This window comes from Dasypus novemcinctus, chromosome 16 (genome assembly GCF_030445035.2).
Source record: "Dasypus novemcinctus isolate mDasNov1 chromosome 16, mDasNov1.1.hap2, whole genome shotgun sequence".
Taxonomy (NCBI): Eukaryota; Metazoa; Chordata; class Mammalia; order Cingulata; family Dasypodidae; genus Dasypus; species Dasypus novemcinctus.
Window position 1 is genome coordinate 79,701,988 of NC_080688.1, and position 23,931 is coordinate 79,725,918.

At 49.2% G+C, this 23,931-nt stretch overlaps 1 protein-coding gene across 2 annotated transcripts in view; it reads right to left on the reverse strand.

The window, feature by feature from the left end:
* Positions 1-4,331: 4,331 nt before the first annotated feature.
* BCL2 (BCL2 apoptosis regulator) overlaps positions 4,332-23,931 on the reverse strand; it is a 182,331-nt gene continuing 162,731 nt past the window's right edge. For both annotated transcript variants that reach the window (XM_004461005.5, XM_058277857.2), the window contains one exon: positions 4,332-7,278. In XM_004461005.5, the coding sequence (XP_004461062.1) occupies positions 7,144-7,278 (135 nt within the window). In that variant the 3' untranslated portion in view covers positions 4,332-7,143. The remainder of the gene's footprint in view (positions 7,279-23,931) is intronic.

The following is a 23,931-nucleotide window of genomic DNA, read 5'->3' on the forward strand; positions in this document are numbered from 1 at the left end:
AAAATTTTAATTTTATTGGAAATGTCTCTCTTAATTAGATGAATGTCCCACTCCCGGGAAGGACATGCATCCATAAATAGAAATTACCTATTGCTAAAAGAACTAGGGTTTCACTATCAAATACAACTATTCTTGTTTCTCCTTTTTACAGATATTACCTCTGAAGAATGTTGTTCACACGGGAGTGAAAGATTTTTTTACAACAACGTTACTCAACTCTCTGAACTTCTGAATTATATTCCAAAATTTACATTAAAAAAACAAACAAAACCAAAGATCTATCAGCTGATTTGGTTAGGTATTCTTTCAACTTTGTTGAAAGTGAAGAATTAGAAAACCAATTTGCTCCCTAGCCGTTAGAGTCTAATGGGGCCTGGGGTATTTCCTGGCATCCTTTTCAGTAGCTCTGGGCTTGTAACACCCCAGGGTCATGCTCAGTGGTGCTCCGGTCACCTGGCTCCCTGAGGACAGAGACAAAAAAGCTCTGATTTGTAACATCTGCAGGCTTCTGCGGTGTAAATACTTCCAGTGGCCAATGTCAAGCTCTACCAATGTGGGCTGGAAAGAGACGTGCACATTGGCTCTCCTGAGTGGTGGGAGCCAGCTCGGCCACACCACGGCAGGGCCTCGCAGTTCCACTCTGAGGGCGTGAGTGGTGTGCCTCTCCTTTGTAAGAAGTGCTAGATGATTGTCACAGGGGAGGTGGGGAGAGCTGGCCTGAACTTGGGGTCTTCTCAAGGAGATGGAATTGTGAGAGTGTCCATGGACATTGGCAACATCGATTCCTTTAAACGTCCCCTATCTCAGTAAGCCTCAGAAAGGCTGCGCCTCCACGCCACATGTGCTGTGGTTTGAAGACCTGTGATCGAGAAGATGGGCCACACCAGGGCTCGAATCCTGCCTCGGTTATCGAGGATGTCCTGTGAGAAAAGAGTAGCCCATACCTACCTTCTGAGGAAATGGGGCAGGTGGTGGTTTGTACATGGTCTGGCATCCAGTAGAGGCTCAACAGATGGGTGCTGTTGCCAGAATTCTTTTATTAGAGTCCAAGGGAGGAGACTTGGAGGGGTGATGCTCAGGGTATCGGGACCAAACCAACAGGGTCTACTACTGCAAGATTACCTTCTCCAAAAGCGAGAGGCCGCTTTGGTTCTTCAAGACAGTCTTGCAGCTTGTTTCTCCCCTTTTCCCGCAATCCTTCATCTTCTGGGATGCAGGCACTGGGACCACCACCAGGCGTGGCAGGGATGTCCCACCCCAAAATGGCGCTCTTGGGGAGGGGAACTCAAGGCTGACACATCTTGGACCTAACAGGAAACAAAAGGGCCTCCTTCTAAGTTGGTTTCACCTGTAAGATGATCCTTCTGCCTGATCCCCGAGGACTTCATTAGATTGGTGTTCTTGGTGGCTAAACTGGCCTGTTAAGAGTCTCATCTAATGATGATGAGGGGCTGGGTAAAATCATATTCACAAGTTATAAACAATTCCAGGGCAGAACCAATATCTCTTACTGTGCTTTATTTTTCTTCATAATATTATCTGGACAGACAAAAGCTTAATGGCAATGTGATTTTCCCCAACAACACAAAAAAAGTGCCATTATATTTGATGGGGGCCAACTGGAAACTTGCTTTACCTTAACCACCTCAAATACATTTAGCTATATTTCTTCTTAGGTACAGTGTTGTAGGATACCAGCTGCCTCTACAAAGGATCAATTTTTAAGTCCACAGAAGGTAAAGGTATGAAAATCTTCACAACAAAAGCTTTCAATAGGGAAACACTTCTTATATACTGAATTTAAAACAAAAATAACCTCAGCAACCCAGAAACAAAAGGAAAACTTAGTTGCTTTGAAAGCATAAGAAGACAGAAATAAAACAAGCACCAAAGCTTTCTCAAAACAAATATGATCAGCTATCACATCTTCAAATGCTACCCTGGGGAGAAAAACTTAAAATGAGGTAAGTGTAAGGACCAAATAGGCACACGCCATGGCATTAACAAGTACCTACTCTACAGGCATATTTATTTATTTAATTTTTAAAGATTTATTTTATTTCTCTCCCCTTCCCCCCCCCCCCCCACACACACACAGTTGTCTGCTTTCTGTGTCCATTTGCTGTGTGTTCTTCTGTGACCACTTCTATCCTCATCAGCGGCACTGGGAATCTGTGTTTCTTGTTGTGTCAGCTCTCCATGTGTGCAGCGCCATTCCTGGGCAGGCTGCACTTTCTTTCGCGCTGGGCGACTCTCCTTACGGGGCGCACTCCTTGCGCGTGGGGCTCCCCTATGCAGGAGGCACCCCTGCAGGGCAGGGCACTCCTTTCATGCATCAGCACTGCACTCCACACAGGTCAAGGAGCCCGGGGTTTGAATTGCGGACCGCTCATGTGATAGGCGGATGCCCTATCCATTGGGCTAAGTCCGCTTCCCAACAGGCATATTTATTGACACACCCAGAATTTTTTATTGTGCTAGCCTCTCTACCTTTTACAGATGTAGTCTGACCAATTCTTACACAACTGCTGTGTCAGTCTTTTCCAATTTTAGCCATTCTGGTGGGTGGTTCTGCCAATCTGTTGGTTCTGACTGTGGAGTCATTACTGTTTGACCTTGGGACACAAAACCACCGTGTCCTTAATAGAATGTTGGCTTAAAGGTATTTTTCTGGGGTGGTGCTGATGGGATGGTGCAGTGGTATTCGCACTCCGTCTGGTTATCTTTGGGCCCAGTGGGATGCATAGTTCACTGCTGTCCAAGGGCCGTGAGCACGCACATGGGACAGAACGACTTTTTGGCTAAGGCTAAGGGACTTGCATTACCACCTACCAAATTCAATGTCACAATTTTTTGGATGATGATAATGTTCTTTTCCTGAATTGTGCATAATACTCAGATGTCCCTATCAACCCAAAAGACTGCTGCTAAACGTCCTGTTGGCCAAAAAAGCAAGCATTGTTTAAAGACCCATTAGACATACCCAGGGTCGAAGTGTGTACCGTTGGTGGCAAATGTTTAAATGGACTACCTGCGCCACCACACTGAGCTGGACTGGGGCTGTGCTGAGGTCTCCAGGATCTGTACGTCCCACAGAACTTAAAAACATTTCTCATTTGTTGCAAAGGCCCTCCGCTGCGCTGTCCCTAGTAGAGGCCCCACTTGTTCCCATTTCATACCCCACAGTCCTGGCTCTTCTGAAAAACCTCCACTCACTCATTCAATCTTGGGAATGTTTTAATCTTTTAAAAATTCTTCCTCTTCCTCACCTCCACAACAAATGTACTTTGTCCCATAATAATTTTTTTTTTAATTCCTGAAAGATCCAAATTGAGTAACAATAAAGATCTGACGGGAGCCCTCAGAAGCCTGACAATGTAGAATTGTATTTCTTAAGAAGTGTGTAACCACATTTGTCTGGGCTGCAAAAGACGCCACAGAAAGATCAGAATAGAATTTCAACTGACTCCCTCATTTCCTTAGAATGGCTTATATTTCCAACCCTTCCTGTTTTTTTCTGATAGAGTCTGTATACATTACTAACTATAAGAGATAAGAGTATAAAAACAGCCCACTGCTTTAAGAGCACAACTGAAATTAGAATTAAAGTCCATATTTATAAAATGCTTATTTTAGCATACATTTAATTACAAATATAGATGATTTGCAATTCAATAGATCCTTGACATGAAAGCCGGGTGTGTGTTGGGAGTGCTTTAATTATTTACACTTAATTCTGATTATTATAACTTCTCTTGATTTATAGCCCCTTCCTAATTTCTGGTGAGGGCCAGAACTAGGCTTTTAGGTGATAAACAATAAACATTTACTAATGAACCAAAAGTGCCATCTGAATGAAGGCCATGTCTGAACATGCAGAGATATTAATAGTTGGGCTAAGGCAGAGGGATGTTAGTTTTTGCTTCAACTCTTTGGAGTTGCTTCCTTAATTCTGTTGTGACTTTCATCCAATTCTTGAGCCTACATGAATTTCCAACCCCTGTAAAATCTTCTAGGACAAGTTCTGTGTTCTGTAGAACATTCCAGTTGTCTTTTTCGCCTGCCTTTCCGGGAGCTTATGCAACAAGGGCTTTGGGAGGACCGAGGAGATTCTTGAATTGTTTTATCCTTCTGGGCTCTTTCGAGAGCCCTTGGCCCCAATTTGCAACGCGCCTGTGCTCTGCTTAACCCTGACACTGTCTCACCGAGTTCGTGGTGGAAGGAGCTGACAGTAAGGCGTGAATCCCTTTCCAATATGAAATAGGTAGAAATGATTCTCTGTCGTCTGATGACAAAATAATTGAGACAATGAAAAGGAGGAGGCAAAACAATGACTAGTTGAGGCTTTTATATACATTCATTGCTTCTAACATGTTTTTAACAACAAGAGAAATGCAACATCAATTACTCTTAGAGCGAGTGCAACCACAATACTGTACAGTTCCGGGATCAGGCAATCAGGGAATTTTAACCTTAAAAACCAGATAACAAAACCTCACAGCAAAAGGAAAGCAGATGGAAGTTAACCACCGTGACCTTTTCTCATATATACATTTTTTCGAATACTCTGCAGATCCCAGGTTAAACAACAACAACAACAAAAGACAAACAGGGTTTATATTAAAAAATGTCCGAGCTCTTCATTGTTTCTTCTAAAGCAGCTTGGAGAATCTCCCCCCTTGGAGTGTACTGCAAACTGACTCCATGACAATGATCTTGGCAGAATAGCAGCACAGGATTTGATATTCCATATTCATCACTTTTGACAATGTAAACCTTTCACAAGATACTATTTTGCTGAAAAGTTAGAAGAGAATTATTCAAAGGTCCGCTCGGCCCGTTCCCTGAGGCCTGCCAGGGAGGTCTGACTTCATCCCCGGGTCTCCCCCTCTCCTGCGGCAGGGCCTGAGGGGCCGCTGAGTTTCAGGGTGGTCCCAGGAGGGGCCCTAGGTGGAGGGAGGGCAGCAGTGCTGTGGGTGGTCATTGTTTAAACAGGCCAGCGGAGCTCCTCTCCACAGGTCACGCCAGCCTCAGCCAGACAGCGAGCCTCTGGTCACTTCCCACCTGGACGGAAATGACCTCGTGGACTCAAGCCCACATGCTCCTACATCCTCTCACTTGAGCTAAGTTCTGAATCGCCCAGGGACAAGGGAACTTTCGGGGGAACACGATCAAAGGGACAACAGACAAATCCCTCGCCAAGACCCATTCCATCGCAATGGCCACGCACGTAACTCATGAAGCGAGGCTCCTCGGTGGCCTGTGTGAGCCGGGGATTCTCAGTTAGCCAAGGCCCCCTGCCTCCCTCACCTTCTCAGAAATGCTTTTGAGGAACTGAGACAAAGATTTCAAATGGAAAATGACTGTTGGTGCTAACAAATAGTGTAGAGGCCATAACTAAATACAATTTTTTTTTTTTGTAAATGCTGAGATGCACGTTTTTTTTTTTAAAGCAGCTTTCAAAATATCAACCACAGCATTCAACAATGAACATAGTACATTCCGAAGTTAATACAAATAAATGGTATATAATGTAATAATGCCACAAAGTTATTCCACGTATGTGTCAAGGTTGATGCTAAACTTAAAAAAAAATTTTTTTTTCTAGTTTTATTAGCTCTAGATTTTACTTCTTTTGCTACTCTTCTATCTCTGCCACTCTTTTTTTTTTTTTTTTTTTTTACTATTATTTTTTAATGCCCCGAGATGTACAAATAATCCCCAAATTCCATACCTGGAACATTTTTTGTTCCTGTCAGGTTTTCAAATCAAACCAAACGACAATGACATCGCAATTCCACAGACAACAGTCAATTAATCGATGACGCCTCACTTCAACGCTTCCTTTAGGCTTTCCGACCCTTCCCACCGTCACCTGAAGCCTGGCTCTACCCTGCACGGACAGGGCCCACGGCGGCCCTTCCTCCGCCTTCCTCGCCAGGCCCGTTTCCTGCCCTCCTCTGCGCCGGCAGCAGCCCTCCACAGTGATCAGCCTCTCCGAGACAACTCCCCAGGCTGCCTCTTCCGAGTCAGTCTTAAGAAGTGGCTGAAGCCAAGAGCCTGGGGGCCAGGTCCACCCACGAGAGCCACAGGGGCCGGCGGCCCGGGCAGCCTCCCTCTATTGCTTCTTGACAACGGACTCCGATCTCCGTCAGCGGCCAGACTTTCGGGGACCGCAGGGCTCTGTTTAAAAACCTCCAGGAGGCCAGCGGGTGCCCAGGCTCGGGTCCAGGACACGGCCCTCCTGGCTGGGGTCCCCCGACGGACGTGCAGGCACTTGTGGCGGCCTGATGCTTCTGGGTAACTCTAGCCTTCCCGAGGCCGAAGAAGTGAAATGTCCACTTCCTCGCCTTCTAGAGGATTGGCTTCCTACTCAGACAGAGCCAGTATTTGGAGGGGGCGTATCCAAAATATATGAGTTATACACATCAGGGCTTAAGGTACTGGATGATCTTGTATAAATCGCTAAAAATGCTTCTCGGCACAATTGGTAGCTTAAAAAAATACTCTCTTATGGTTTAAGGGCATTTTTCCCATCGATGTCCTTCGGTGTGGAAATCTCAGTGGATACCGTGTCCAATCAAAATTCTCAGAATCTTCCTCTTCCCCCCAGGTTTATGTACCATGTGAATCAAATGCAAAGTGCCTGTTCTTCATGGCAGGGAAAAAGCCACTTCCCACCAAGCACCCTCCCTCCACGGACATTGCGGTCCGCAGGGCAAATCAACGCTAGTGAAGTGGACACCTTCTTCCCAACCGGCTTCTCGAACAGTCTGGCCCTTCATCAGTCTGTTTGCTCTTCAGACAGCGAGTCTGTCCAGCCCCCAGCGTGGCCGCGAGCGTGTCGATAGGCTCGGGAGACCCCGGGCGGACGGGAGTGGTGCTTGGCAATGAGTGGTTTCCAAAGACGGGCGTTTTGACGGGACTGTCTTAAATAAATATATCTTTTTTTTTCTTCCTAATGCAAAAAATAAATGCTATCTCCCTTTGGCAGTAAGTAGCTGATTCGACGTTGAGCCTGAAAGTTGCTTTTGTTTTGTTTCGTTTGCTGGAGAGCGCACAGCTTCGTGTCCTCGTGGTGCCCACCGCTCCTACCGCTCAAGTACACCGTTTGCATATTTATGGGTGGCAGGCCTGCCCGCTTCACTTGTGCCCCAGGTAGGCGCCCAGGGTGATGCAAGCTCCCACCAGCGCCAGACTGAGCAGCGTCTTCAGAGACAGCCAGGAGAAATCAAACAGGGGCCGCACGCTGGGGCCGTAGAGTTCCACGAAGGCGTCCTGCCGGGGCAGAGGAGGGAAGGAAAAAAGAAGTGTCAGCGAGAGAGCACAAAGGCTGACCTCCAGGGACAGGGGCAGCCTGGGCACCTTCGGAAAGGCGAGGAGAGGGACAGGGGTTCGGGAACCCCTTTTTACGTTCATCCAAGCAATGTTCGTTGAGAACCTATTTAGATGCAGGGTGCAGGCTTTCTAAGGAGCAGGATGCACAATAAGTCAAACACATTGCACGGTACACTCGAGAGGGGCAAGTGCTAAGGAGGGAAATAAGACAGCAGAGGCAGGGAAGCAGACTTGGCCCAGTGGTTGGGGCATCCGTCTACTACATGGGAGGTCCACGGTTCAAACCCCGGGCCTCCTTGACCTGTGTGGAGCTGGCCCATGCGCAGTGCTGATGCGCGCAAGGAGTGCCCTGCCACGCAGGGGTGTCCCCTGCGTAGGGGAGCCCCATGCGCAAGGAGGGCGCCCCGTAAGGAGAGCCGCCCAGCACGAAGGAAAGTGCAGCCTGCCCAGGACTGGCGCCTCACATACGGAGAGCTGACACAACAAGATGACGCAACAAAAAGAAACACAGATTCCCATGCGGCTTACAACAACAGAAGCAGACAAAGAAGATGCAGCAAACAGACACAGAGAACAGACAATCGGGGTGGGGTGGGGTGGAAGGGGAGATAAATAAATAAATAAATAAATCTTAAAAAAAAAAAAAAAAAGACAGCAGAGGCAGTGAGGGGATGTTGCGGGCTTTGTGGCTTCAGCTGGCGTGCTAATGAGGATAATACGGCACAGCCACAGCTGGGAGGACGCCCCTCCAGGAGCGCTCGCCGTCCGCCGCGCATGCCGCACATGCATTATTGTATTGATTCTCCGTGCCAATCTCATGTGTAGTTTCTGTGTTCTATTCTGTAGGACAAAAAAACAAAAACAAAACAACTGAGCCCGAGGGGGTGAAGGGACTTGCCTATCAGGGGCAGTGCGCAGACTCAAACCCAGGTCCGAGCCGGCGGCCTTTTGTTGCCCTGACCACGGCGGCTCACTGACAGGCCCTTTCTAACAGGGTTCTCCCCAGGAGAGGAAGCTGCCTCGGGCCGGTACGCGTCCCCCAAGGAGGCTGGAGCCCGGCCCTGCGCTGGCTGTGAGGGCCACAAAGCACGCGGTCAGGGGTCACTGGGGCGCAGACCCCGAGGGAAGGAGAGTTCCGGTGGCTGCAGGGGAGGCTGAAGAAATCTCCAAATGCTCATTTCCTAGACTGCGGGGAGGAAGATTAGGTTTTATGTTTGGACCCAGCAAGTATTTGGACACCTCTCTGAATGAATATCTGAATATATAAACCAGTAAATGAAATTCTCCTCACTTGGTGTGATTTCCCCAGATAGGAAGAGGAAAACAAGACCAAGCGCCACACACTCCCAACAACCTCGAATCAAAGCACGAGATTTTGCTGCAGGAGGCAGGGAGACGTGGAGGCTTCTGGCTGTCGGAGCAGAGTGTTCTAACCACGGCCACAGTGTTTCTGTCTATCTGGGGCAAGTATTAGTCGCAGAGGGAACAGGTATCTTGTGTCCCCAGTGCTGTGGCTTGCAGGAGCTTGATGAATGTTCATTCAATTAACGACTAAAATGTTCTGATTGAAATCGGTTTGAATTCCGTCTTTGGCCTAAGGCTCTTGGGGCTTTTTGAAATAATTCCGTCTGTAGGTAAGAACCTCTAGGAATCCTGAAGCAGTCTTGAGAATGAGGGTTTAAGGCCTCGTTAGGGGAACTTCTCATGCCCAAAAATATCGATTTACACAAGTACTTTTCATAAGTGCATAGTAGCCCAGAGAATAAATACACATATTTATATAAAATACCACGTTTTACTTACCTAATTCCTAATGTTTGCTATTATAAATAACATTATGGTACATCTTTGTACATAAATTCTTGTCTACTTGCTTAGTTTTATTTGTTTTTTGTTTTTTTTTTGAGATAAATTCCCAGAAGTCAACCCAGTTGCCCGCTCTTCCTGCAACTGGTGAAGGGTAGTACAGGCTCACCCTTGCTCTCTCACTGACTTCTTTTCTGACCAATGGCAACCTTTTCAAAAAGGCAGGCAGTGGCTCTCAGCTGGGGGATTTTGTCCCCAGCAGACCTTTGACAATGTCTGGAGACATTTTTGGGGGTCATGATTTGGGGGAGGAGATGCTGCTGGCAGGTAGTGGCTAGAGGCCAGCAGTGCGGCTCGACATTCCCCAAGGGACAGGGCAGCCGCCACAGCCCATTATGACCAGCGCGCGGCACCAACAGAGCCGAGGCAGGGAAAGCCCAGCTCGGAGGACACTGGCACTGCCTGGCCACAAGCCGGCCTGACGTCACGAGGGCGGGTGGCCCAGCCCTGACTGCCTTTGGCTGGCAGGGAGTTTCTCATCATCCGAACGAAATGCTTTCTGGACATGAAGCCATCCCGGGAACACAGGAGCACAAAAGGGCAAGCTCAGCTGACACCGTCTCCCAGTCTGCTCAGTGCACAGTACGGGGGGGCAGAAGAAGTGCCGCCCCAGATACCCCTTCCTCTCTGGGGCTGGTGGATTCCCTCTCATGGCCCCCGCTCTCTCATGCAAATCACTGTGCTGCTCATGGCCCTGGCTTCTGCTGTGCATTCTCAAGAAAAAATCCTGTCTAGGGCATGATGACGTGAAGTAGCATCTATTAATGCGGCAGCAAAGGGCACTGGACTCGTGGGAGAAGGTCATGCAATTCCGGCCCTGACATTTTATTTGTTTATGACCTTGAGGCAAATCACCCAACCCTGAGCCTCATTTACTTCACCCATAAAACTGGTTGTGGTGAAGGTTAAAGATGCGGAAACACCTTCCACATAGCTGAGACTGGGAAGCAGTGGCAGTTTTGGGAATCCGTCCTCTAGGTTTGCCCTCTTGCGGGTGTGCTCCGTCCCCACCAGACCTGCCCTCCCCTTTCCCATGTTCTCCTGAGCCTGCTGTTCTACAGACACAATTCGCTGGCTGTATCTAAGCGTCAGTCCCGGCTCTGAAGACTGGTCAGTGATTTCTATCGACACTGTGAGCTAAAACCTGCACGTTACGTGTCCTGGTGAAGACGGGACGTGACAGTAAGAGCCCACCAGGAAATGCTGCACTTCTTAACTCACGAGGCAGGCTGAAGGGCTGTGGGTGAGTCACTTAACCCCCGTGAGCCTCAGTTTCCCTCTTGGTTCTAAGAGGGACAGCGAACCTGGTCCCTAAGCACCGCCCATCTATGATTCCAAAGTGCAAAGTCAATCCTGGGTTTCCAGACTGGGTGTCCTACAAAGCTACCTCCATAGGGATTCTTCTTGCTTTTTCAAACATCCTGATTAGGGCGATTTCCGAAGTCTGTTTGAACAGTCTGTCGTTATTTGTTTAAGTTTGAAAGCTCTATTAAATAAACACATGCTCACTGTATGTATTAAAAGCAACAAAGAGGGAGAAAGAAACCTTGGAACAGCACCACGTGGCCCGGACAAAACCCCCGCCGATACATTTGGGAGGCGCCACGCCCTTTGCTCATGTCAGCACTGGCAGGAGCTAAGCCTGCCCCAGTGAAGAGCAGGGCTGGGAAGAGGTGCCCCCCCGCCCCCACCCCATCCGGGACCCCCACGAGGGCCGACAGCTGCTCCACAAACCCTCCAATTCAGAGGCCACCGCGGGGCTGAGTCCAGGCCAGCAGCGTGGCCACTCGCCCACCCACACCTGAGCTGCAGGGATGGCAGCACCTGAGGCAGGGGCAGGTGGGAGGCAACGAGTCAGCCCCTCCTGTGTTACGGAGCGCGTGGGACCCTCACCCCTTCTTTCTCTCTCACACACACCTCCTTTAGACAACCCACTCTCCAACATTTTTCTCTTCCCTTCCAGAACCCTTCAAGAAGTTTCATTTAAACACGATTCTAAGTAAAATGAGATTTTTAAAAACTGGTCAGATTGGCAGAACCTGAAAAGAATGTTAACCATAAGTGCTGAAGAGGGTGCGGGCCGGGGCACCAGGACGCTCTTACCCACGGGGGGGGGTTCCCCGTAAAGGTAAACCTAGAGACCTTTCCTACCTGCAGTGTGCATCAAAGGCTTAAATTATTACCCTAGCAGTAATTCCACCTCTACCTTAAAATAACTAGTGTTATTTACCTTAAAATTACTAATAAAGTGAACATATTGCTTATAATTGCAAAAACCTGACAACAACCTTAATTCTGAAAGTATGGGATTGGTTGAATAATGGTACATCCATACAATGGAATACTATTCGGCTATAGAAATGGTACCCCATGTTTATTGGCAAGGAAGTATGTTCCCAACGTGCCGTTGCACAAAGCAGGTAACAAAACAGTAAGGAAAGCACGGTTCCATTTCTATGAAAAGCTAACATATATGTGTTTGTGTGTGTGTACACGTAGGAGAAAACCCTGTAAACAAATAACCCAAGATGTTAACAGCAATTATCCCTGAAGGCAGGAAGGATATGAGAAGATGGCACTTACGGGTTATTCAATTCTTTTGCTTGGATGCCTTTTCTAATTCTTATAAAATAAATGTGTTAATATTTACTAAAATTATTTTACAAGATACTATATATAATAAAGACACATGCTCAGTGCTTATTGAATCTGAAAAAAAAGTCAGACTCTATAATTTGCAGGCAAAAGTATTGGGAGCCAAATCTTCAAGACTGAGGATTGAACAAACCTGAGGGAGTGTAACTATAGACCAAAGAAGACATACTATTATTCTAGCAATGAAACAACTTGTATCATTGTTATAAGGCAGCGGTCACCAGAGGTTCTGAGGGGAGGGAGAAGGAAGAACAGGTGGAACAAGGGGCATTTTGGGGACACTGTTATTGTCCTGTCTGACATTGCAATTACGGACACAAGCAATTACGTATTTTGTCAAAACCTATAAAATTGTGCGGTGCAAAGCGTCAGCTATAGTGCATGGTTAGTCGCAATGTTCGCTATGTGTTCACCATTGTAACAAATGAACCGCACTCACGAGAGATGTTGTTAATGGGGGGAAGCGTGGGAAAGGGCTGGAGGAGGGTATATGGAAATCCCCTATATTTGTGATGTAACACTTAGGTAATCTAAAGCTACTTTAAAAATAAAAAAGTTTTTTTTTTCAAGTCCTGGGAGCCCGCCAGGATGGGGGGTGGGCATGCAGCCGCAGCCACGGCCCCTCCTCGCAGCTGTCGGGGGAGAGTCTCAGAAGAGCTGTTCGAAGCCCTGCTCGGCTCCACATCTGCAATCAGAGGTTCACCCCTCCCGGGCTGGAGGCAGGTCCTCAGTCATGTCCATGCACTGGCAGCGTACTACGGCTTGGCTGGCTGCAAACAAATGGGCCCCTCCGTGGCAGGCCAGTCCGTGAGCTGACGCAGGTAGGAATCATCTGCTCAGTGGGGGGAACAGCAGGGGAAAAGCCATTCTGCCCTCCAAGAGCCCACAAGAGAGAGAGGGTGCGCGAGCAAGAAGGCCTCGATGAGCACATTTTGGATTAAACCCCATCAACGAGCGCGGCCATGCTGTAACCTGCCCAGAGCAGAAGATCCCAGAAAAGAGAAAACCAGACAGTGCCAACAGGAAACCCAACATTGCGATCAGACACCTTTGATATTTTCTATTTTCCATGGTTTTAAAACTTCCTCGTCATGGGGCTCTATACACACACCTCTACCTCGTCGCCCCACCCATGACAACCTGAGGGTTAGGTTTTCTTAGGAAAGAAAAAGGCAAGGACAAAACCATAGTAACACAACACTTTGAGCTGGAGGGAACCTCAAAGTCAGTTCCGATTTCCTGAGTTGGCGCAATAAAGCCTAATAAAGATATTTTTCCTTTGACAAGTGAGGCGAATAAAACCTAGACGGGTTACGTCAGTTACGAAGTCTGCACTAATAAGCGAAGGCACGGCGGAGGAGGGGACAGAGTCCGGGTCTTAGTTCCCCGCCTCCTGCTCTTCACAGCCTGGGAAACGGGCCAGCAGTTGGTCCCCCACCTGCGTGCACACCTCCCACGGCCTCCCTCAGCTTGCCTCTCCCCTCCCCGGCCTTCCTGTCCAACCCTGACTCCATCCCAACAACCGCCTCATCTGCACTTCCAGTTGCTCAACCACACAGCTGGGAGCGGCTCTCAATCCATGGTCTCTAGACTCAGGGAGTCCTTGAAACCACTCAGTGATCCCTTATCCTTGGTCCGATCTTTTCTCTGTCCCTTGTAATACCTATTCCACTTTCTCAAGTGTCCTCCTCACCTGTTAGCAGACGATCTCAGCTCTGCTTCTCTAAGAAAATTGTAGCCAAGAAGCAAGAGTTATTAGTGTTTTCTTACCCTTGCCTGCCTAGTAACTCAAATTTCTACTCCTCCTTCCTTGTTCTTCTCTACCCTGCACCCTTATCCCACTGATTCTGGAACCTTCCTCCATCAATGGTCCCCCATTCTCAATGACAATTTCCGCTTTGTCCTTCCTTCTTGTCTGTTTCCCTGGCACATACGCATCCTGAGTGCCTCCACGGGCCTGCTCTGATGCCGCACTCCACCCTAACCTGACGCCTTCCCCATCCCAGATAAGCTGCTGACTGTCTCCTGGCCCACTTCCCACCCACACTTCAGCCCACTCCGTCGGGCTTCTTCCTCCCCTGGCCCTGAAACCACCCCCCCCCAGATAGCACCAGCTCCTTCCATGTTGCCATGTCCACTGGCTGCTTTGAGGTCGCCTCACGCCGGCTGCCTCAATGCACTGGACGGTCTTCTGGGATCTGCTCTCTGGGTTTCCCTCCTGGAGAAGGTCCACCCTGCCGTGGCCTGATGTCCCCCAGGCCTCTGTCTGGACCAGCTTCTTTCTTCCTTCTCAGGCTCTTAAATCCAACCCTATGGTGACGGCTCTGAACTCTTTACCTCGAGTTCCACCTTCTCCTCTGATGCCAGATGCCTACATCATTTTGCTGTCTAGGATGGCGCACAGGAAACCATAATGCAATCTGTCCCAAACTGAAATTACCATCACCCCGCTCCACCAAACCTGCCCCTTTTCCTGCATTCACTGCACCCAGGCAATCACGTAAACCTAAAAGCTGAGAGTATCCTAGGTATTCTCCCTGCCACTGTCCATCACTGTCTTAGGCGGGGATGCCCTGGAGCAGACCCTAAGACAAGGGTTTGAGTGCAAGTCATTCATTTGGGAGATGATCCCAGAAGACACAAGTAAGGGAGTGGGGACCAGGAGATGGAGAAGGGAATGCACCTGTAAATTACCTTATCAAGCAAGTTGCTGCTGCCCACCGTGCAGACTTAGTCCTGCTGGGGAAATCTGGAGGCCAGAACAGAACATGCACCTCTTGCTTTCCACGAAGGGCTAGGGCGCTGGGGTGTTTAAACAGGCACTTCTGGCCTCTCCTGTACACAGGCAGAGAAAACCCTAAGGGAAGAGACGCAGATGCTAGCGGCTGGGGGCGAAGCTGGGGGCACTGTCATGGGCAAGGCAAGAGGCCACAGGCAGGGCAGGAGCAGCCTCCACGCTGCCCATTTTACCACCTGGGTATTTCTCTGTCCCTGCTGCTGTCCCTCCCTGGGACTGCGGCTATGCCTTCCAGTCTGGCCTCTCGGCCTCTGTCACATGTTCCTGCCCTCAAACCCCCCATCTCCACTGCAGAACCAAACTGGTCAAGTCCCAATTCCTTAATGGGACATCCGTACTCCTGAGGCTTCAGCCCCAGCCTAGTGGTTCTGCTCAGCTTCTGTCACCCTCGAGTTAACTTTTGTTCATTCGGAGATTCAGTGCAATCAGTTCTCCAGGGAACTTTCTTCAAGCGTCTAAGTCAGGGTTTCTCAACCTTTTTTTGTTCCACGGACCCCTTTGCCAGTCAGGTAAAGACCATGGACCCCTTACTAGGTCCACACTATACTTTGGATTATTGAATAAACAGATCACACCGGCACCAACATGCCCCCCGACAAGAATAATGTTTTTTTGAATTTCAGTTCAAGCTCATGGGCCCCTAGTTAAGAACCCCTGCCCTAAGGTGAGCTCCATCTCGCCTGTGCCCTGCTGACTGTATTATATGAAGATCATCTGTTTACATGTCTGCCTTCCCCATTAAACTAATAGCACCTAAAGGTGCAGGCACCAGGTTTTATTTATCTTTGGATCCCTGGAGCATGTGTCTGTCACATATTAGGCACCTGGCAAACGCTTGTGGAACTGAAAGCAACTGATTTCCTTGTTTTATAGAGCAGAGTTTCCAAAGATATCTGAATAGACGATTTTTTTAAAGGGGGTATTCAAAGGCCAAGGAAATAACCAGATTAGCAAAATTTCCAAACATATCTTAATAGATGATTTTTTAAAAAGGTGGTATTCAAGGGCCAAGGAAATAACCAGATTAACATAATTTTTTGTTCATTTGTTCTTGCAGTGGTCTCTAGGGCCCTCTCAGAAGGACTGACATTTGCCAGCTCACAATGGCACAGCATGCTCGCCAGTGCCCACCTGACTCACCAGGGTCCCCCCCCCCACTAGACATTTTCAACGTCAGCCAGCCCATTTGCACAGCAAGAGAGGCCCAGGCTGTGCCACATTTTCCAAACCCAGGTGACCACTGAGCCCAGCCAAGGAGATTCCTGCTGGGCCGTGCATGGTTCCAGCACGCCCTTGGAAGAACACTGCCGGTCGGTCGGTGGGAGAGCAACCATCGCGGGCACTGGCAAGAGAGGCAGCTGGGTGCCAGGGGACCAGGGCGGGAGAGATGACCCGAGGCCATCCAGGCAAACATAAAGCCTGCAGATGGCTTCTCGTCCTGGCCATGGTTCAACTAAGGGGAGAAACAAGATGATGTGACGCTCCTTCCCAGTCCTCTCTCTGCAGGGTGACAAACCTACACAGCCCGCAGGCACGCAACTGTCAAAGGAAAGGGGACAATGGCAGAAAGGGAAAGAAGGAGGCGAAGGAGGAAGGGAGGGAGGGCAGGCACATCAGAGAGCAAGCTCTCCACGCAGCCCAGGAAGCCGTGATTCTTCTGACATCACCTTGGCCCCAGATAAAAAGGGGAAGCAAGCCCGGGGCTGCAGTGAGTGGCTGCCAGGCCCTGCGGAGCAAATACGCGGAAGTGAGGACCGTTTAATACCTGAATAAGGCAGCTGGTGAGGAAGTGACTCCATTTCCCCCCTTATCATTGGCTCGGCAGGATTTCCTCTGCAGCCACACGATGCTGATTGAGTCTTGAGGGTCCCATTTGCAGAAACAGAGCGGCCGTATAGATTGCACGCTTCTGTCCTTCTGTGACTCTTCCTCTCTCACCCTCCCTCGACTCCCAAAATATTGATTCCGGGTTTGGGGGAAAAGGAAAGGGAAAAAGAAAAAAACCCAAGCTTTGTGCATAGAACTGAAGGACAACCAGCTGCCTGGCCAGCAGACCGTGCAGGGACACGCTGAGCGTGAGAAGCTGAATGCCGGTCCTTTCTCCCGGGCTCGCAAGGGCTGCTCACAAAAGCCTTCTCGGGAGAATGTGGCTGGTCTCGGGGGCATTTGGGGCTGGGGTAGGAGGGGCTTGTTGAATCACAGGCCAGCGACATAAAATGAAACCTAGTCTAAGTGTCATTTAGCTGTAACCAGAGACCTGCTAGAAAAATGGCAGGAGATGAAAAACCCAAACAAAACAAAAACCAAACTTGCCCGCCTACTGCAGTTGGTCCGGGGACATTTGGGTGTATTTTGTTGTGCAAATATTAGCTGAGAATGCAAATAGGGCTAGGGGCCCTCTGGAGGCTGCAAAATGAGAAGCCTAAAAGGGGTCTTCCTATGAGCAGGGCCTGGTTTGAAAATAATTTGCAAAAGCGTCTGATACTCCAGTGAATCTGCAGCTACTGGGCCAGGTCCAAAGATGCTCTGCAGTGTCCTGTGTGCTGGCCATTCCCCAGGGCTGAGACCTCAGAGGGCTCTGCTAGTCTAATTACCATCTGGGGTGGGGTAGGAAGGCAACGAAGAGATAAATTCCCCCTGCACTAGTATGCAAATACTGCAGGGAGAGGCTCGCCCAGCACCTGTGGCTCAGGTCCCCCCAGCACGGAGTCATCACTGGCCAGGGCTTCAAAAGAAATACACTGATGGCAGCGTGTGCTAAATAATGCATTAATACTTACGCTCTTTGATCTATCAGGTCCCTATAACAAGCCCAATGAGAGAGAGCAAAGGTCAGCTCCATCCTAGACCCTGAAATCTCACCTTCGGTTTGCTTTTTCATTCGGTTACCAGACAAATTTTTGCAAGCTGATGAGGAGTCTTCTAAGCTAAAGAAGACACCTCATGCCCTGCCCTGTAATAATTGCTCGATAATATTAGAACACAGTCGCAGCAGCTCTCATAGCCAATCGAGTTGTCTCAATCAAGCTGGCACTTTGTGCACCTGAGGGCATTTGTCCAGTAGTGCTCTGGTGGCAGAGAAGAGTCTGGACTACGGGCCTCACGTATCAGCCATGCTTACACAGGCCTCAGGGAGGCGCCTCCTTAGGCTCTCACCTGGAGGGGGGGGGCCCTGGAAACCTGCCTTCCAGGGTTTTGGCTTCAAAACAAAGCTTCTTCGATTTTCTTCCTTACCTTCCTCATTCCACTACCTTACTTTGGCTGGAAATCCCTGAGTGGCCTGCATTTTCTGGAGCTCAGCCCTCTCTTGCTTTGGGCTTATGCTATTTTCACTGTTTGGGTGGTGGTAAATATCACTTTATTTACGGTATTGTGATGGACACGAAAATAATTGTTTACATTGGGCTAACAAACTTACTACAACTCAACAATAAAAAGACAATCCAATTTAAAAATGGGCAAAGGCTTTGAATAGATATTTCAACAAAGAAGATATACCAATGACCAAAACACATGAAAAGGTGCCCACTATCAGTATCGTTAGGGAAAAACTGATTAAAACCACAATGAGACACCACTTTGCACCCGCTAGGATACTATAATCAATCTTTCAAGCAAGCACACAAACAGACTAACAAAAATAGACAATAAGAAGCTACAATGAGGATGAGGAGAAACTGGAACTCTCCTAGATTGTTGGGGGCATAAAAAATGGTACAGCCACTTTGAAAAATAGTTCAGCAGTTCCTCAAAAAGTTAAACATAAAGTTACCATATGACCCAGCATTTCCAATGCTGATGTATATCTCAAATGAAAACATTATTCACAATAATAAATAAAATTCATAATAGCCAAAAGATGGAAACAACCCAAATGTCTACTGACTGATGAATGGATAAACCAAGGGTGGTATATCCATACAATGGAGTATTATTCAGCCATAACAGGGAAGGATATACTCTACAATGAGGATGAATCTTGAAAACATTACGCTAAGTGAAAGAATCCAGACACAAAAGGCCATCTATTGTACGATTCCATTTATAGGCAAAGTCCACAATAGGCAAATCTATTGCGTCATTTCCAGGGACCAGCCAGGGACAAGTCTGCTGATGAGTATGGGTCTTTGGGGGTGATGAAAAGTTCTGGGATTAGATAATGGTGATGCTTGCACAACCTTGTGAATGTATTAAAATCCAATGAATTGTTGACTTTAAAATGGCAACTACTATGATATGTAAATTCTATCTTAAAAAAGTAATTGTACTTCTTATACTACGTTAAGAGAGAACTAAACTGTTCTTGCAATGTATGGAATTCTACAGAAGTACTGCTTGTTCTGTACGCTTGCTCACCAGAATGGGGGCAGTGGGACTCCTTTTGTTAGAAGCTATGAACCGCTGTCACCCCTTCTTCATGATGAAAAATATTAGGAAGCAGAGTGAAGTACTAGGGAAGGGAGCAACTCACTTTCTCCGTGCCTTCGGTTTTCCTCACCTGAAGTTTCTCTGGAGCTGATTTCTTTGGGTTCCAGCATCCTGGGCTCACACAGCCAGTGATCTTCAGGCCTCCTAAGCCAAGATCTGGGATGTTCTGATGCACGAAAGAAAAGGCGAAGCCACAAAAGCTGTGAACCACAGGTCCCTGTTTCCTCTTGCCAAGGCCCGTGAAGCCCCTTTCCCCCAAATCCACACCTGTCCTCAGAACCTCTGGGTGTGACGCTCATTCTCTGGGCCTTCTAACCTGGGGCTCTCCTCTCTCCGCCATGGTAGCCAAACTGCCAGGGCCTCGGAAGAGCCAGCGTACTCTTCAACTCTTTCCTTTTAGGATTTTCATCTCGCTCCTCTTAGGACCGCCAGCCTGGTTATTCTTCAACAGCCCCTCTCCTCTTCCCTCTGTATTTCCCCACAGTCCTCCCTGATTTTAGTTACCGCCTCGTGTGGAGGCACCTGTGTGCCTCAAGCAGGTGGGGAGCTTTGCCGAACCTCAGCATTGGCCAGGCCTCTCCATGGCCTGATGTGGGCTGGGAACCCATGGGTAGACCAGTGCTGGGCCTCCGGGTGGTCTTCGCTGTTCACGGTGCTTGTGGTCCAGAGAGGGGCAGTGAACACCAGGGTGGCGAATGCTGAACCCCTGACCCTAGGAGATATACAGCGCTCAGTTTCCCTGTCCACTCATCAGTACACAACCTTGTTTTATGTGTGTTTCTGCTTAAAGACATCTCACTTAATATACACTGCTGATTTGTTAACATTCACCTAATGCCCAACAGCCCTGTAATTTGGGCCTAAACAAAGCTTACCTAACTCCTTTTTCCCATAAGGTAAGAATACGAGACGGCACTTCTGCACGGCACTCAGGGGGCCACATTAATTGGTGAAACCCCAACAAAAAGTACAGAAATGCCGAAAACGTGGCACTAACCATACCACTTGTTTACGTATAAGAGCCGAAACCAGAGCCGAGGCAGCTTGCTCATCCTCAGCTGGGAATGTGTGTGGCAGACAACACAATTTTTCACCACTCAGCATACATCCATGAATGACCGCGAAAGCGCTAAGTATTGATTTCAGGGCTACAAATACATTTTAGAGAGTAGACAAATTTGCGAAAGCAGAATTTGCCATTAATGAGGATCCATTGTTCCTTCTTGGGATCTGGAGCTACAGATGTGGCTTCCCGCGCCCCCGCCACCCCTTCCCAGGGAGGTGGGAGGACGTGATCAGTGTGAGCTCCACGGGGAGTGGGGGTAGGCGGATGTGGTATCCGAAGGTCACTGTCCAGCCCAAGACACGGTGCCCCTTTGTGCCAGCAGGTGGCCGCTGAGTGTGTGGCACGGCCATGGCCACCTACTCTCCTCCCAACTGCTGCAAGAGTTAATTCATGAAAATATGCCAAAAACGGGAACTGAAAGCAGATGCATGCTGTGTTCTGCAGCTTGCCCTAATCGCTGTCATCGGGGCCCCGCTGCGGGGCGGGGAGGCCCCTCATTTATTAAATGCAGAGGGCCGGAATTGGGGGCCGAGAGGCTGATTCTCACTTGCTTAAATCAGCAAGTGTTGACTGAGATTGGTTGGGGGGGATAAAGAACCTGAATGTCCTAATGGGAACTTGCTGAAAGTGGCCTCAGGCCGGGAGGGGAAGGGATGTCAGCGTGAAAAGAGCAAAGCAGAACCAGGCTGAGCAGAGGCCACCTCGGCCGGGCACTGCCAGCATCGAGGCATGCCTCCCTGACAGGTGCGTCTCAGGAGCGGGCAAGAAATCAACCCCGGCACCTCTTCTGGAAGCGCTGCCCTGCACCGACCGGAGGCCTTGGCCTGGATGGCCCACCCGTGGATTCACAACGTCTAGGACCAAGTTTGCCCCCCCTGGTGCTGGTCCTGTCACTCTTAGCCTAGAGCAGATACATCACAAACTCTGCTTCAACCTCATAGCCTGCTAGCTTGCACTCAAAAGGCCCCCGAGCGCTCTCCAGCCTGACCCATTCCCAGCTCCTGACTGTAGCCCGGTGAGTCATTCTGTGACAGCAGAATGACCGCGGGGATCCTCGCAGCAGCCCAGGGGAGAAGCTTCTCATCCACACCGTCCATTCACCCACCAGTAGGAGGAGAACAATTCAGACCTCTGGGGTCTGCGGGAAGGGGGGCCAAGGGATGGGGGGCAACGTGCTCGGTGTGCCCCATATGGGTCTGTTAAGAAAAATCTGCTTTCGTTTTGTTGTCTGTGATTGAGTTCAGTCCACCTGGAAAGACTCAACATGAACAAAAGCAGATGCGTTTCAAGCTGCGCCGCCCGGCTCCTTGACAGTGCTCTTCCTTCCGCATCAGTCTCCTGTGACCAGGAAGGACAGCAGAGCTCTCCATCACCAGGAAAATGCAAAGGCGCTGTCAGTGGCCACAGCTGCTAGCGCCAGGATGGACAAAACGCCGGGCAAGGCTGGGGCCATGGTTCTGCGTTCAGACTCATCAAAACACGGAGGCAGATACGCCGAAGACATGGCCTCGTGCTGGAATAGACGTTTGCCGTGAAGGACCTCTGACGCCGTGTCTTCTGTTGCCCCACCTCATACACAGTGAGAGAGAAAGGACCTGAAGGCACCTGTGGATGCTGAGCAAAGGGGCTGAAAAACCCTACATGAGCAAAGCCTCCAGGGGGACGGTGACAGCTGGCCGGTCCAACACAAAGACGCCCTCCTGCAATGAAGCCAGCCTGCTGGGGACCCCGGCAAGGTCAGAAAGCCACAGCACACAGTCCGTCGGTGTTGCTGGCGTGGACGTTCACCATGAAAAGGCTGGGCCCGTGGGAGCCTCCCAGGGCAGTTGCTGCTTCCCAGGCATATGGTCAGCTCAGACACCTTCACTGCTTGTAGCAGCTGGGTCTGCGCTGCATGCCCTCAGCAAGGGCTTGCTGGCGGGGTCCAATGTGGGAGTGCAATGACACCATCTGGCCTTAAGGCACAGGCTACTCTGCAGGCCACGGGTGGGACCAAAACGTCGTGGGTGGGACTGGCAGCTCAGGGGTCAGTGTCCTTGTCTATAGTGGGGTCTGGCAGCTTCTTCCATTGCTGAAACCTTGGAGCAGGTCAGTCCACCGTCAATCTAACCTTGTAAACATTTACGGAACACCTATTTCGTGCTCAGCACTGTGCTAGGTGCTGCGGGGGAGACTCAGGTGACTGTGGTGTCTTTATGACAGTGAGTTCCTTAAGGGCATGAAAAATGTCATACGCACCATTGAACCCAGTTCAGTGTCGAATCTTATCAAGTACTCAGTAGATGCTGTTCCAATGGAATGATTCAGAGACAGCAGCGTTTTTCTGGAAATACTGCTGCACGATAGCTCACCCATAAGGTCAAAAGGCGAAACTCGAGTTTGGGGCGGTGAAGGCTTCAGGAGCAACTCCATGTCAATGTTATTTCCACCAAGGGAGCCACTATGCCAATCTTAGATCCATGTGCAACATGCTTTTCATAATAAGGTCAGTGTAAGCGCTACTACGGGCTCTTCTTTCATGAGTGGTTCCTCTTGCTTTGATCTATTCTTTGGACCTATCTGAATCGAGCAATCCAATCTCAGTCAAACCACTCATCAAAGTCTTTATTTAGTGTCTATTTCTGGCCAGGTGCTAAATCTGGGGTGAGAGGAGAGGCCTGACTGTTGTTTATCGCTCTCTGAGTGCCAGATAGCTGCCTTATCACATTTCAAGCTCCACAGCCCCTATGAGGTGGGTCCTAAGAACGACCTTTTACAGAAGAAACTATGTGGTCAGAGGGGTTACTCAACTTGCCCAAGGTCACTCTGCTCATAGTGGCACAATGGGGATTTGAATCCAGGATTGTGCAAGTCCAGGCACGTGCTTTTTCAACTACACTTTGCTTCCCCTGTTGGAAATAGAAGAGTACAAGATCCAGCCCTTGGGGGCCAGGGGGAGGGTGCTGAGGATTGAATCACGTTCCCCACAAACCCTGGTCCCAACTGCTGGTCCAGCAGGTGTGCACCCATGTGTAAACAGGTCTTTTGAAGATGTTATTAGATAAGGTGAGCCCAGACTGAACGAGGGGCGGCCTTCATCCAGTGTGGCTGAAGTCCCCATAAGCAAAGGAAACTGGACACAGAAAAGCAGCCATGGGGAGCAGCCAGAAGCTGGAAGTCAATAGAACCTGGAAGAGAAAGGAAACGATGCCATGGAACGCATCACCATGTGATGTAAAAGCCAAAGACCAAGGATCACCAACAGCCGGCCCAAGAACTCCACAGTCTTCGGGGAGAAAATATTGCTTTGCTGACACCTCGATTTTGGACTTCTAGCTTTAAAATTGTAAACCAATAAATTCCCATTGTTTAAGTCAACCCACTGTGTGGTGTTTCTTTCAGCAGTTGGACAATACCCCTGTGGAGTCCTGATGAGTGATGAGTGGAAGGCTGAATAAATCCATCAGGAGTTTTTAAGATGGGTCGGAGAGGACAGAAGAGAAGACATGAGCTGAGCCTTAAAGGGTTGAGTAAGGGAAGAACACTGGGGATGGCACTCCAGGGCAGAGTCAAGGTGGGAGTGTGGGGGCATACTCCCCCACACTCCCACTGGTCCCAGCAGGTTGTTGCATGCAGGCAGGGGGAGTGAGAGTAAATGGACCTGTATCAACAGAAGGAAGACCCTGTGACCATGAGAAACCACAAGTCACAAGGATGCCCCCAGCCACCCCAGGCACTCTGCAGAACCTGACCCCACTGGGCTGTGTGTGGCACCCTCTGGAATTAACTGGGTCTGTGGTTT